Consider the following 14725-nt stretch of genomic DNA (forward strand, 5'->3'; position numbering starts at 1 on the left):
GAGGGATCGCAGACAATCCTATGAGAGCCCCTGGTTTGCAGCCCGTCCTTTTGGCTCATCGCCTTGGCCGTTGAAAGCCATATAGGTTGCTGGTTTCAAGTTCTGCAAGGCTTGTATACGGAGAGCACCACCACCATCGGTCGGCCTCACTATGCATGATTTCGCCGAGTCCTTCTGGAATTTCGAAAGCGGTCATCGGTGTGCAACTGGCGTGGCTGCAGGTACTTGCTAGTGGATGGTCGATATCCGTAGATGTGTGTAGTAGGTAGGTATCAGACTAGACGCGGCAGATTGAGGGAGCCCGCAACGGCGTTGACGAACAGTTGACGATAGCAATGCAGCTAGATCCCACAAAAAAAAACTTGCATGAGGGCTGTCGGTCAACGCAGGCACCAGGACGCAGGCCAGCGGACGGATTTGGCGTCATGTCAAGTGTGTGTATCTTTCGTTACGTGGTGGTGTTATCAGTGGTCGTTGAGACAGAAGAAGAGCGTCAGAGGTGCAGTAGAGAAGCCAAGCCGATGAGAGTGGGATCATAGGCAGAGCAAGACAAACCTCAGGACTCCAGACTTCAGAGACAGAGAGAAAGAGAGAGAGAAAGGCAGGCAGGCCCATGGGGGGTCTAGGCCAAGGACTGCCGCTGCCCTGGGTTGCTGCATGGGACATGCTTGAGTCCGAACTCCAGGGTCTGGGAAAGGATGGATCGTGGCCAAAGGAGGTATGGGTGGTGATGGTGGATGGGACAGGAAAGAAAGAAAGGAAGAATGCCGGTACCATCTGGAGTACCTATGTATCCGCACCCAGCAAAGTAGCTACCTTAGTGGTGAAGGGAACGGGCAAGAGGTGTGAGGGTGTGCTGCCTGGGATGCCTGGGCGAGGGACGATGCAATGGGAAGGAACATGGGGATGCAGGTTTGCCAAAAAGGGCAAGTTCGTGTGCTTGATTACGAAAGCTTGCGCCCGCCAAGCCCTTCCAATTGGCCTATTTGACTGGTGCGGACAGGCAATGGCAGGCATGGCCCTCACGTGCTCGTCTCCACTGCCCTTCCCTGCCCTCCCTGCCTCCCCGGCTCCGTTCAGGTGACAGACCGCTTCCGTGGGAGGTTCACTAGCGACGTACTTCTGGGTAGGGATTCTTGACCGTCGTCCATACACATTCGAGAGAAATGCACCAATTTCAGCATTTTTTACAATTCGTCCATGTGCTGCAACTTGAACTAGGATTTGTCACTGGCGACTCCGAGACGATGCGTCACATCTTCATATCCTATGACAAGACGACGACTTTGGTTGTAACGCGGGTCTCATTGCATCGCCCGTCAGTCGTCACCTCTATTGCCCTGCCCACCATCTGCCATCTCGCTATTTGGCCTCAATGCTGATAGCCGGCTAGCTAACACGAAGAACGGGATTCGGAGGACGGTCCGCGGTCAAACATGGCCGTCTTCCACGATGCCTTGTTTCAGGGACCGGCTCATTAGAGCGTACGCTTGCCCAAAGAGCACACGAACACGCCCCCCTCCAATCACTCAATTAGATACTCTTCTCTACTGGTGGCCCTTGGGAAGATAGTTCTTCGACTACCTGTTGATTGAGGCGCTTCAGGGACAGATCTAGGAATCCGTAAAGATGAGGACGCACAATTGGGTTTGGCGGAGCATCAGGGCAGTCGACCAACAAATTCCTCGCAATTCACGACATTGTGGTGCTCGATGCATGACCAACACAGGCGCTCCACTGTCGCACTGGGGCCGATGCATCTCGTGCAAGACGGGCCCGATACAAGACCTGCGTCAAAGTCCTGCAGCCTACTACCGCAGACCATACGAAGTACCGCAAAATGCCAGAAATAAGATACACCAAGACGTTACGAGGCCTTTGTGTAACCCCAAGTCCTAGTCTATTACTCTCGACTCTCGAGCCCGTAGAGCACCCCCAAGGGCTAAAGATTCTAATGTCGCCTAGAGCAGCCTGCGCTCACCGAACGCCCCAAATCCGGCTCACCAAGACATGCCCTCGCCCGGTCAAGGGTCGCGACCCGGGCGTAACGTCCTCAACAGTTGAATTGCCGCGCAACCACGAATGCGCGTCTTTCGGTGCCCGATGGAGAACGGTCCGATGCCATATCTATCCCGTGGCTTGCCACTCCGAGCGCCCGGCGGGGAGGCCCATCTGCGGGACCGGGCGGAGAGGTGGATGATGCAGCAGTAGGAACCCCGCCGGTTGGGGTTATGCCAATCGAAGAGCACTCTTGATTCCCTCATCCCCGTACGAATACCACGTCCAACATTCATGGCCGGACCAGGTTGTGTTGCTACCTTGTTCTATAAGCAGCGGTACGGAGTAATTGCCTCGGACGAAAGCTTCGATAGTATAGCGACCGATGCCACTTTCTCTATACCCGAACCTGCAGGATACTCAACGTCTTCGCGTTTGCGTATCTGCAGAATCGTCGAGCGAGTCCAAGGAAAGAATCAGACCATCACCATGCACCTCAAATGACTCTATCTCGCTATGACTGCTTCAAGATTGCAATAGCCTCGTCGAGCCGATTCATATTTCACTTTGTGGGGGATCCTCACTGGGAGCAAGGATTTGCTGTCTCACAAGGAGCGCAAGCGATTGGGCAGTGAGCGAACCAGCGATGTTTCTCGACCTGCCACTGGACGTCATCCAGGGATCGACCCCTCGTCGTCGTCGCCATGGATGAGTTACGGCCCCTGTCTACTTAGCTTCGACACAGCCTCGCAGTCAGCAAGCCACCGCGACTGAACCACAAGGGCCTCTTCCCATCACGGTGGGATCAAGAGTTCTGATCCACTTTTATCTACCGCTCAACGCCGCCGCCCCGTCTCTCCCACCACGTCTTGGCCGGAGTCGCCGTCGGTCTTGTGTGGGGCATTCTGCTCGACATGTCCACACTTCGACGTGTTCAACTGCCGCCGTGCCGTTCAAACCTCATAGTATACCGTCATTTCCTCCCAGGTTTCTCACTTGTTGAAACACAGACAAGCACAATGCATGCGTGCTCCCCGGATGCCTGTCTAGTCGGTCTGAAGTCTCGCCGCTCATCATCCGCTGCAAATGCACTGATCGTGGGGATCTTACGAGTTACCCTAATTCGCGCCTATCTAGACCGTCGTCAGCATCATGCTGCATCATTCTACACTAGGAAACCCGCACTTCTCTCCCACCAGAAGCGTGTATCGAACATGGAGCTCCCCGGCGTTGTTTATGCTGGCGATACCCTATGCCGTGTTGTCAAGAAGGGATTACGAGGAACTGCAACCGTTTCTCACTGTTCCCTACTCTCCACTGGTCCGGTCTTGCATTGCGACAATAGATCATGATCCAGGATTGCACGTCGCAGTTGAAACAGCAGCAGGGCCAGTGGAACTTGACGCCGGCTTGTGCTGAACCACAGTAAGGCGTCCCCAGCCACACCCCGTTTCCAAATCCGTGCCTCGGCCGGTGTGCTCCCTGCAACGGTTCCCGCGCCGTCCTAACTTGGTCTGTTTAGTGTTTCCTGTCAGGCTGACCCGTGCCACATCCACTACAGAGCAAACGAACGGTTGAACCTCACTGCCGTCAGGACTCAGTGGTCACCAGGCCCACCCCAATAGAAAAGTCCCCGAACCGTGCTGTGGCTTTCCTCTGTTCCCGCACCCATGTCTCAGCTCCAGCATTGGCCTCTTCCCGCGGCCACACGCCCCTGGCGATCAAGAAGATATGCTGAGCTAATTCTCAAGTCCTGGCGTACCGGTACGACTAGAATATCTCAATGCAGCGGCAGCATTGAGTGTTACCTACCCCAAGGGAGTCGATACCGAAGTCCTCCTTGCTGCAACAGTGTCTCGCAATAACAAAGTCCTATCAAGTGGCAAATGTGAGGCTCAATGTCGAAAGGGGTGGTCTCGACCTCGGCAAGGACCCCACGCCTAGGTAACAAGCGCTCGGAGAAGGAACCAGCCATCCCATTCTCCGCTCCAGGAACCTCCAGGCAATCGAATTCTCGGCGCTCGCAAACTGTCCAAGCTTTGACGGTTTGCCGATCATTAACATCCGCGCGGATCCGTGGGGCCAAAAACACTCGTCACATACGCGATGAGAAAGGCGTGGTGAATCCTACGAGGCATTCTTGTGCGCTTCCCGATTCTCCCCCACAAATGTCGTCAAAAAGAGAGCCGCCTTGCCGCCGGCGAGCCTGGACTCCCTCCCGATGAGTCGTTTCGGCAGGATTAATCCTTCACATCCGCTGTCGGTGTGCGTACAGGACCGTACAGCAGCTCTTGACGTGCTCTTTTTCTTTCTCAATCATTTCTGCTGTCTTGAGTCCCACGAAAGGAAAAAGCACACCCCCCGGCCAAACACCCGTCCGAACGGCCCCGAAATGCAATACCGCAGCCGCACCGCAAGCGCGCACTTGCTCCACAGCCAGGGGGAAACCCATCAGCCTTTCAGCTCCGCCAGGGTCTTGTCTTGTGCCCTTGCCCTTGACTTTTTGACGCTGTGCCGCCGCATTTCCTGCCGCAGTACGGATGAGGTAGGGGGTCTCAATGTGTTCATTCCTCTGCGGTCAACAGGACCGCGGGATGTGAAACATGGGATCATGGAGACTGTGGGATCTTGGAATGGCCTAGGCTCTTTCTTTTGTTCGTTTTGTCTCTAGAGACCCACGATCCCAAGCCATTGCTCGGTCTTGCAGAGAAGTGAAGTCATTGAGTCAAAATCCCAGACGAAATCTCCCGGCTCCCTAACCGCCCCACCGCTCCTCGTCCCGCGGAGCACCAAGAATCTAAAACGGCAGAGTCAAGAGTCATGAAGGATCCCGGGTCCTCCCTCATGGTCTGATATACTCCCGAAGCCAAGTGCTATCTCACCTCGCAGCCGTCAATGCCAATGCCCATTGGGAGACGATGAACGATCCAAGACGTCTCCATGCCTGAGTACAAAGGCTGATAGACATCTGCTGCCTACGATATATATCTCTTTACGACACAGCACACATCCCAATTACCCTCTCAATTTTCGAACCAACCATCCTTCTCAACCACTCGTCGTCAGGTTACTTGGAGTCCAACATTGTTACCTAGAAACATCCCCCCCTCCCCCAAAGCCAGCATGGCGCAAGCTTTCTAGCCCCCAAAAAATCCCAGGGTCCGGTACTTGGGGACTCGAGGGCGTGGGAAAAGAAACGTCGTGGCGTCTGTATTTCGTCCCTTTCTCCCCCAAAAGGCCAAGGAGGCCTCGACCACCCGTTACATTCGTAGACCCTACCATCTGCCTCGCGGGAAAAGAAATCCCAATGGGTCGTTGGCTAAACCTACCAGGGCGTCTGGAGTACAGTGTTTGCCCATCCAAGCTCATATCCGTCCATCCACCTTAGTACCTTACCCCATCCCTCCCTCACCCCCGGGACCCCTAGCCAGACGTCGACATCACATCACGAGATACCAAGATAATCCGGGCCAAACAAGAGTCACAATCCCAATTTGCCTAACATTACCTGCCTGCCTTTACGAGGTGCCACCAAGGTAGGACTGCCTTCCCTACCACGCCTCTCCGTTTCATCGTGGCAACCTCCCTATCGTGACGTTTGTTTGCTCTGTTCGTAAACTCATTCCTGTAGCCTCGAGGCATACTTACGTCGTCTCGCTTCTGGAGTTTCTTCAATCATTCATTGTTCGGGTCGTAGATACCAGACAGAAGGACAGCCTACGCTGAACCCCGCTTCTTCATCTTTGCCCATCATCCTCTCATAAACTCTTTGTCACAGAGCACCGCCGATATAGCAACAATTCATCCCGTGCAAGTGTCCATCCATACAAAGGGGACCATTCGTCATTATTAATATACATATATTTGCCTACGTCTCTATCTCTCTCGTGCTGGTCGTGGTAGGCAACAACACACAAAACACCAGGCCGGATCTGGCCCTATCGCATCGCGGCCACGGGGCCGGCGGATCAAAACTCGTGCCGTTACCACTCCTCCATCACTACTCCACACCGGCAAACCTTAGACTCACGTCTTCTGTGTGTGTTTATATAAGTGTAGAACCGGAGATACGTTCGGGGATGAAAAGAAAACAATGCGGTTTGTGAGTGACAGCAGAGCTTTCAGTCCGCAACCCCCGACTGCGCACTCGTCATGAAGAAAACTGCCCTTCCATGCCTAAATTTGACTCCTTTCCTCCCGGTTGTGACTTTTTTTTCGTGCTGGGTATTGCGTCACTCCATTCAAACGTGGTCATGGCGCAGGAACATGTTCGCTGTTCGTAAGGGATGTAGCGCAGAGAGGGAATAAAAAACAACAATCAACTACCCAATGCCTCATAAACCATCTCTAACAAGCACTTCGATCCTTCTATTCGTCTTCTGTATGTGCGGCGACCACAGAGTCACTGAGAGGGCGCTGCTCACAAACCCCTCCGACTCATGGCTGCAGTGGCTCCGGCGGAAGCCAAGTCTTGTTTGGCGCTGACGCTCCTAATTGCCGCGCGTGGGAGACTGCTAGTGCCAATGGTAACACCCCCCTGACCTGTGCTGGTGCGTTTGGCTGTAGCAACGTGAACCGTTCCACTAGTCGCCACAGAGGGCCTGCGAGATGATGCCGTTGACACGGGCTTGTGAGGGCTTGCGCCGCTAACGTCTCGGGATCGAATGCCGCTCTTGAGCCCGGAAGCGGGAGGTTCGGGAAGAGGTCGCGGCGCACCGACGGTGTGGCGCTTCACCGGTGATGCCTCACGTGCTGTCGGAACTCGGGGCAGAGGAGCAGACATCTTCTTGCCGCTGATAAACTCGTGGTGGATGGCTTCCTCAGGCTTGAGACGCCTGTCAGGGTCCCATCTCAGACATCTCGCCAGGAAGTCCAGGAATGCTTCGTCGTCACACTTAAGGACCTGTTGCAGTGTCTTCGAACTAGGGCGGCGCCTTCGGCCCTTGGAGGATACGGTCAGGCGCGGCTTGCCCATGGAGTCGAAGAAGAGCTTCTTGCGGGTGCTCTTCTCGATGAGATGCTTCTCTGGTGGACCAAAGACCTCCATGATGCAGGCAAGTTGCTCCTGCTCATTCTCTCCAGGGAAGATTGGGACTCCCGTATAAAGCTCAGCGAGGATGCATCCGAGACTCCACATGTCGATGGGCATACCATACGTCATGCCTAGGATGACCTCGGGTGATCGGTAGAATCGTGACTGAATGTAGGTGTACACCTTTTCATTCTCAAAACAGCTAGATCCAAAGTCGATGACTTTGATCTCCGAGTGCAGTGGGTGCCGAAGCAGAATGTTTTCGGGCTTAAGATCGCAGTGGATGACCTTGTGCTGCTTCAGCAGGTTCAGGGAGCTCAACATCTGTTTCGTCATTCGCCGAATGAGCTTGAGTGAGAATCCGCGGAAAGCGTTTGCTTTGATGAATTCGTAGAGATTCATGTCCAGAAGTTCGGTGGAAATGCACAGATGTCCCCGGAAGTAGAAGCTGTGAGTAAAGTTGACCATGCTGTGTCGGTTTTTGGGGTCCTGTAATCCAAATTAGCCAAAGCGCTGCATACACGTCCGAAATCACCTACCCATTCGCGAAGCTTCTGTAGAATGTTTACTTCTACCAGAGCCTGCTGATGAAACCTCTTCTTATTGCGAATAATCTTCACAGCCACGAGTACACCCGTCTTGTGGTCAATGCACCGCACGACTTGACCGAAACTTCCCTTGCCAAGTACGTCGATGATTTCATACCGGTACGAAAGATGATCTCCCGGTACGATAGTGTAGTCTCCACGTTCGTCGTCGTAACCAAAGTTGGGGGCATCGGATTGAAGATCGCCCACCACCTTGCGAGCGTTCTGCGTGCCGCAAAAGTAGACGTCGTTATAGTCAACGATTTCACCACGCTCATAGATGTTGAGCATAGCGATCCGAATAGCTTCCTGGGCACCAACTCGTTCCTTTGGCGTCGCACGTTTCCGTAATGCGTCGAGGGTCCTAGCCGCAATCTCCGTCTCTTTCCTTCTCGAGCCCATCTTCTTCATCTCTTCCTCGGCAACTAGGTCGTCCTTATCGAGCTCAGCAGTCCACGGGTCGTGGTGACGCATGGTGGTTGCTGATGCCTTCGGGCGCAGAATCTTTTGCATGACGGAAGGGTTGTGCGGGTCGTTGACAGTCTTGGGGACGGAGGCCGAGGTCCAGTTTTCACTCTTAGTTCTATCATGGCCCAGGCTTGCTGCTGAGCTCTTTCTCCTCCTTGATTCGAGGTACGAGTTGTTCGCCTTGACAGACGGGCTTGGGCTGTTCTTGGCTGAGCTGAGATTCCCGACCGTTGCGGAGATAGGCAACCGCGGCGGTGGCATCTGCTCCTTACTAATACTGCGTTCAACAGTCTTTTCCGATGTGCTAGCTTTCGAATCGGTCTTGGAGGTATTACGTTTCCACGACAAGCTCAACTTCCTACGCAAAGAGCTCATTGAAGACGGAGTAGGTGGTTCTTCCGGGTCCGAGATTGGCGGCGTGGGAGACTTTGCTTTCACAGGCCGTTGGGCACGGGGGCCAGAAGGCTTCTGCGGTGGCTTCACTTCGAGAGGCTCTGTGATATTCCCAAGGTCGCCTGTCTGTGACCTCTTCAGGAAAGCAGGATCCGCGCCGGGCTTGGGCACGGAGGAGGACAGGAACGGAGATACGCTGGGCTTTCTAGTCGCTTTATAAGGTACCGGTATCGGGACCCCCGCGAAAGACTCGGACGAGCTTGTGCCGTCAGCACCTGATGCACTATCAATTCGGGAGTGGTGCACAGTGCTGCTGCTTCGCAAATTGGGAAAATCAGACTTGTCGTCGTGCCTATTTCTTGAGAAGAAGGAGCTTTTCGACGCGGTCATGGGGGTGGTTGGTGTCTTGGCGATGATGCGTGAGGGAGGGGGGCTCAGGTTTCGGTCGGGGCCATTTTGGCCCAAAGCTGCAATCTTCGCGGTCGTTGATGGATTCAGCGGGCCGACAGTAATCGGGGGCAGCCGCACGGGTGGAGGGTTCTTTCTCGATTGAGGAGCGTTCCCCTTCTTTTCGGCATCCAAGGGGGCCGCATTCGTCGACTTCCGGGTACTAGCCTTTCGGGCGACCTTAACAGCGGGTTCGGGAAGGGATGGTATGGAGAAGCTGCCAGTTGAATTGCTGTTAATGCTGCTAGCATCCGCTGCGAGGTTGGCTTTGCGCTTGTCCAAAAACGATGCCTCCGTGGCTGACTGCTGTGGTGATTCGTACGCTTTCGGAATAGCAGGTACAGGTGGGACGTCCTCCTCGTCATCGGCGGAATGGGGGTTATGATTATGCGGGTTCGACGACTTTGGCGCCGGTAGCCGCGATGTAGTACTTCCTGCGACAGGCGCTCGAGGTTGAATTGAGCCTGTGGATGTTCTCACCGTATTGAAACTGTTGGTTGAGGTGATGGAAAGGCCGGAACTGTAGGATTTTCTGTTGATGTCCGGGGTTGTTCGGGAGGACGATGGCGTGGCAGATGTCTTCCGGGGTATCATTGACGGAGATCGAGATTGCTCTCTATGCTCGAGCGGCGGTGGTGGCGGCGCGTTGGCCGCCTGGTTGAGACTCGGAGTTTGGTGCATGGACATGCGCTTCAATCTTCGCGTGTCCGTAGGACTGATGGTCCTGGCACCAAGTCCGCTTGCGTGTGACGCATGCTGTCCCCCGGGCATCATAGACTGCCTTTTCGATTGGGCCGAACCGTTATTAGTTCCTTTACTGCCGCCTCGAGGGGATCTCGGAGATATTGTTGAGAGGCGGGTGTTGTCTGGTGTTGATAAGTTGGCAGTGTTTGATCGGGGTAGTGGCTGGTGCATTGATTTGGCTTTTGTCGCTCTGCTGTTGGCGAGACTCCGTGGAGTCTCGAACCCCATGCCAGCGCTGGCATCCATCGAGGTCCGAGAGAAATCCGTTCCACTGCCGGCGGTGCCCATCAGGCTCGGTCTTCGACGTTGAGCAGTGTTACTGCCAAAGTCCGTTTCAATGACGCCCGGGCCGATGGATTTCCTAGGTGGCTTCGCAATGTTGGTGTTCGATACTGGAGGGTAGTGGCTTTGTCGTCGAGACCTCGCTGCGGCCGTTGACGCGTCTGCAGTGGACGAAGGTCCAGAAGCGATGGATGAGATGCTTGGCTGTCTGCTAGACGTGCTAGGTCTTCTCAAGATTGAACCAGATCTTCCAGGGCGAGTCACGGGAGGTGGGATTCCACCACGCGCAGACGCGCCATTCTGGGATATGTTTGAGACCCCGCCCATCTTGTCGGCCATGCTCTCCGAGTCGAGAATACCACCTTGACCGGTCGGATTCGGAAACTGAGTCAATTTGAAGTCGTGGGAGGCCGACTCGAGACTGCTCTGGAGGTCGTCGAAGCTGACCGAGGGTAGAAAATCGTAAGAAGGCGTCGAGTCTGCTACTTCGTTCGCGGCGCCATTCCGTCCAAAAGAAAAAAGAGGGTGGTTGTTGGCCGAAGATGCACTGAGCATTGGACCGCCGGCGAGTGAGCCCTTTGAGGGTGAGTCGGTTTGCGAGTCTGGGATTCCCCTATTACTGCAGCAATCATCGGGTCAGCTCTCTGTAAGGTAGTTATCCACCCAGGGGTGCATGGGCCAGGGCATAACAAAGCGGCGTGAACAGCAACGAAGAAGCGAGGGCGAGGTTGAAAGGGGGAAATGGGAATGGGAATGGGAATTGGCATACAGTCTGGTCGGGGACTGGTTTGCCGGTCGTGGGCCCGCAGGTATTCTATGCTCCCTTATCATGTGTACGCGGTGCAACGGCCAGCGCGCAAATCATGCGAGCGTTGGACGTGATATGGCGTGAAGGCGAGGGCGGCAGATTGTTTCGAGGGGGAGAATGTCGAATCAAGTCGGGCTTGTCGACACAACGGCGCTGAGATTCGGGTTCGCGATGCGATGCGATGCGATGCGGGCGAGCTCAGTCCTGTCAGGGAGCTGAGGGCATTGAAGAAGCTACCTCATTCCGGGACAACACAGGACAGGCACAGGACGATAAAGGGCGGATGAATGGAGGTCGGCGATGTTGGTGTGACAGAAGGGACAGGAATTTGAAGATGGGAGGATTGGCGTTGGTCGAAAAGAGGCGGGCACGGAAGGCGTAAAACACCAAACTCGACCTACGGTAAGGTAGGAGTGAGGTTGGAGAGTGCCGGTGCAGAGACGAGAGGACGACGACGACTACTGCGAATGGGCCGGGCTCTGTTTCTCTCTGGCTGGCTGGCTGCGTGTGTCTATGGAGTACTGGTTGTTTTTGTTCGAGAAAGAAGGACCCGCCGCTTAAGTTGTCAGTGTGGTGGACAGTGGACTGGTGGTAGGCGGGCGGGCAGGTCACGACCAGGGTGGGTGGTGGAGCGTGCAGTGGATGGGGAAGAGGCAGGAACGAGCACTAGAGATGAGAGCACTGGAGCCTCTAGAGATTTTTGTCTTCTTTTTTTTTTTGTCCTTCCTCGATGTTTGTTGAACCCCCGTCAAAGTGGTACGAAGATGCGAATGAGAAGCGGTGCATCAATGTGGAGGAGAGGCGGGCAGAGAAGTGGATTGTCATTTGAGGTAGACGGCAACGGAGGAGTGAGAAAGAGACAGCAGGTAAGGTACTTCCTGGTTACCTGAGGGAGGTTAGCCCAAACGGGGGGGAACTCTGGAGTCTGGAGTGCGAGGTCACTCAAAGAGTCCCGTCCATTTAGTTTATTGTTAAGGTATCAGTACCTTACCTTATGGCGCAGAGGCACAAGATGCCCAAGGCGATGTCAGGCACACACAAACAAACAATCTATACTATTCTTAAGTACATAGGTAGTAGCGGTAATCATCAACCAAACTCCTGGCCATCCTCTGAGGAGAGGATCTGTCATGCACCTCGCGACTGACCTGAGGGGGCCTGGTAACATCTAAGGCAAGGCGATGCAGCAATAGTGCGGGAAACGGGACCAATGTTGGTAGACTAAGTGAGCACCAATGTCCAGTTGATTGAGGGGAGGAGCCGAAAGAGTTTATCCGTGAGGTAAGGTAAGGTACCATGTGCGGTTCAGGAACACACACCACTTTGCATGCGCTACTCCGTGCAGCTGCAGCACATTTCCGCAGGACCGTTCTAGCGGCCAAACTTGGGCAAATGACGGGGGGGAAACATCCATCCGAGTCGAAATGGGGGGGAGAAAAACAAAAATGCGGCGGCGGGTGATGATGGAGTCCCTGGGCCATGAATGCGAGCGAGGAAGAGAGAGAAGGAAAAAAAAAAAAGGGTGGTGGTCGGTGCAGTGCCCGCCGGCCCCTCACTCACATTTTGGCAAGAGCGAAAGAAAGGGAGGTCGGGGGACCGCTCCAACAGGGATCACCTGCTGATTGCACGAATTGCGCCAGTTGCTCATTAGACGCGTGTATCGATTAGTACCTTGCCTTATACCTTGCCATTGAAAGCTGCGTACCTTAGTACAGATGCTTTGTATCTTGAGGTTAGGCAGGAAAGAGAGCAGGAGAACCTTGGTGCCTCTCTCCTTCCATCTGTTGATGTTATCACCACCTGGTATTCCGGGAGGAGAGGCAAGAGCAACGATACCTGGGTATCCAAGATACTTACTCCGTAGTACCTGCCTCACTTCACAAGTACCCAAGGTAGGTACCCATGGCAGCGGGGCGGTTCGTACCTCACACCGCATTCCCAGGGAAGGAACTCTCAAAACCACCAGGTCGGTGTGATCAAATGATGGAACCCGTCGAGTCTAATAGCGTGCTTTGGACCCCCTCCTATTCCCCAATTCCCCTCTTCCTTGAGCCCCTTGGACAAATGGCCGCTAAATAACCTCGACAAAGACAAAATGAGGCAAATCTCATGGGCCAAGTGGATACCTTACTTTGAACGGAGTACGGATACCTCGAACCCATCGCATCTCAGTCTCTCCAGATCATATCGAGTACGGAATACCTTGCGGTTACCAATACTCTGTCAAGCAGTTCAGCAACTCGGCACCAATTCCGTCCACCAACCGAACGACCCAAGTCTATGGCTTGCCCTAAGTCTGAATACTCCGTACTGTGTGTGGTACACATCTCCTCCCGCTATCCCTACGAAGGTTCCAGAGAAACTCGGATCCTGGCCGTCGAAGCGCGATCTGCGGCAGCGGGTTCTCTCATTTACCCAAGATTCTGCTGTCCACCATTACGAACACCCAAATATCCAGATACTGATACAAATATCTACCATCTGTGCTTACTTTGCATCTAGATTAAAGACAGGTGTATCGGTCTACTCGATCTCTCCAATACGTACAAGGCGTCGGCCGCCAACATCATCTAGCATCTCGTGTCGACGCCTCACATGTGTGGATAGCTTGGCTAGCACGGCTAGGTTGATATCAACTTAATTCGTACTCTTTCCGTACAACCGAACAAGCACGACTCGCCCAGGTCCCAGGTCCCAAGTCCCAGGTCCCAGCGACCAAGATCGAGTTTCGGGTTGTTGCAGCCGTCGCACGCGTATATGCTCCACGGGCGTCCCTCAGTCAGCGACATTCGCGTTGCTGCATCCCATCTTCTCGTCCCTCTCTACACTCCGTAATTCGTTCCAAACTCTGCCGCGACTCGTCCCAAATTGAGGGGCAACCAACCGTTAAAGGAGCTTCCCGCGTTTGCCAAGCTCGCTACTATTCGACGCGTCTTTCGTTTCCGTTTGGGGCCAATTGGGACACTGCCGCGCCCGCCATCACGGTCCAGCAGCAGTTCGGAGCTCCAAGAATGCGTCCCTGCGTCACCGCGGGCCGTTTGTTGTCCTCGTCGCCGCATCAACCAAGAGGAAGACCCTGGGGGAAAAAGTGGCATGGGGGGTGACGGGAGGGTCAAGTGTCTCAACGCCCAAAAGCAAGATGCCCATCTGTCCAGTGGAAATTGGGGGTTCTGTTGCAAAACGGTCTGCTTGCCAGGGTTCCGAATGCATGAGGGTCCCGCCATATGCAATCTGCAACCTGCAATCCTCCTCTCCGCCGCCCGTCCTTGGAGGAACACCGGCCGGTATTCAACCACAGCCAACCAAGTCGTTTCCCGACCAGACGCCCGTCACATAATTTGTCCGTTGTGGTGCTGTGCCGAGGATCGCAGCAAGCTCATCCCTCGTCTCCTAGGACGACCATCGACGAGCCCAATGCCAACGTCGGCGGGAGTCAGCAAGGCTTCTCGCAAGAATCAGATGCCTTCCATTCAAGACACCTGTTCTATCCGCATATCCTACGGTAGCCAACGTGGACTTATAGCATTGGGCGGGTCACTGTCACTGGCTGACAACAGGAAACCCCAGCTTCCAAGGATTAGCTCTTTGTTCGGCCCCGAGCGGTGGCTTGTCTTACGGGATGGATTGATGATTTGCTTTTGCAACCAACGGTACAAATACCTGTCACTTGTCATCTGCAATCATTGGTCGACCTAGCAGCCCAATAGAGGACACTGACAACTGCTGCATTCGCCGTGCGTTTGTGGGCCTTGAACTCAAAGTTCAAAATTGCGCCATGCAACTTCAGCCGGTCGACTACTGAGCAAATGTCTGACAGGCTCTTCATAGACTCTATTCGCTTGCAGATCAAAGCTATCAGAGAAAGTTCGATTGCGGCCGCCTATTGGTTAACAAAAGGAATTTCTGGACACTCATATGAAGGGACATGATACATCAACACAAAACCGCATCGCCTTGGTTCCTGAT

General features: G+C 54.3%; 1 protein-coding gene across 1 annotated transcript; it reads right to left on the bottom strand.

The window, feature by feature from the left end:
* Positions 1–6418: 6418 nt before the first annotated feature.
* Positions 6419–10506, bottom strand: POM1 (serine/threonine protein kinase, CMGC, dual-specificity; the record flags this gene model as incomplete). The annotated part of the gene is made up of 2 exons (XM_053194818.2): positions 6419–7519; positions 7570–10506. 2 exons carry the CDS (start codon positions 10504–10506, stop codon positions 6419–6421), a joined length of 4038 nt encoding a protein of 1345 aa, XP_053047698.2.
* Between the last annotated feature and the right edge of the window lie 4219 nt (positions 10507–14725).

The sequence above is a fragment of the Colletotrichum fioriniae genome, assembly GCF_027942845.1.
Source record: "Colletotrichum fioriniae strain IMI 355084 chromosome Unknown scaffold_5, whole genome shotgun sequence".
NCBI lineage: Eukaryota > Fungi > Ascomycota > Sordariomycetes > Glomerellales > Glomerellaceae > Colletotrichum > Colletotrichum fioriniae.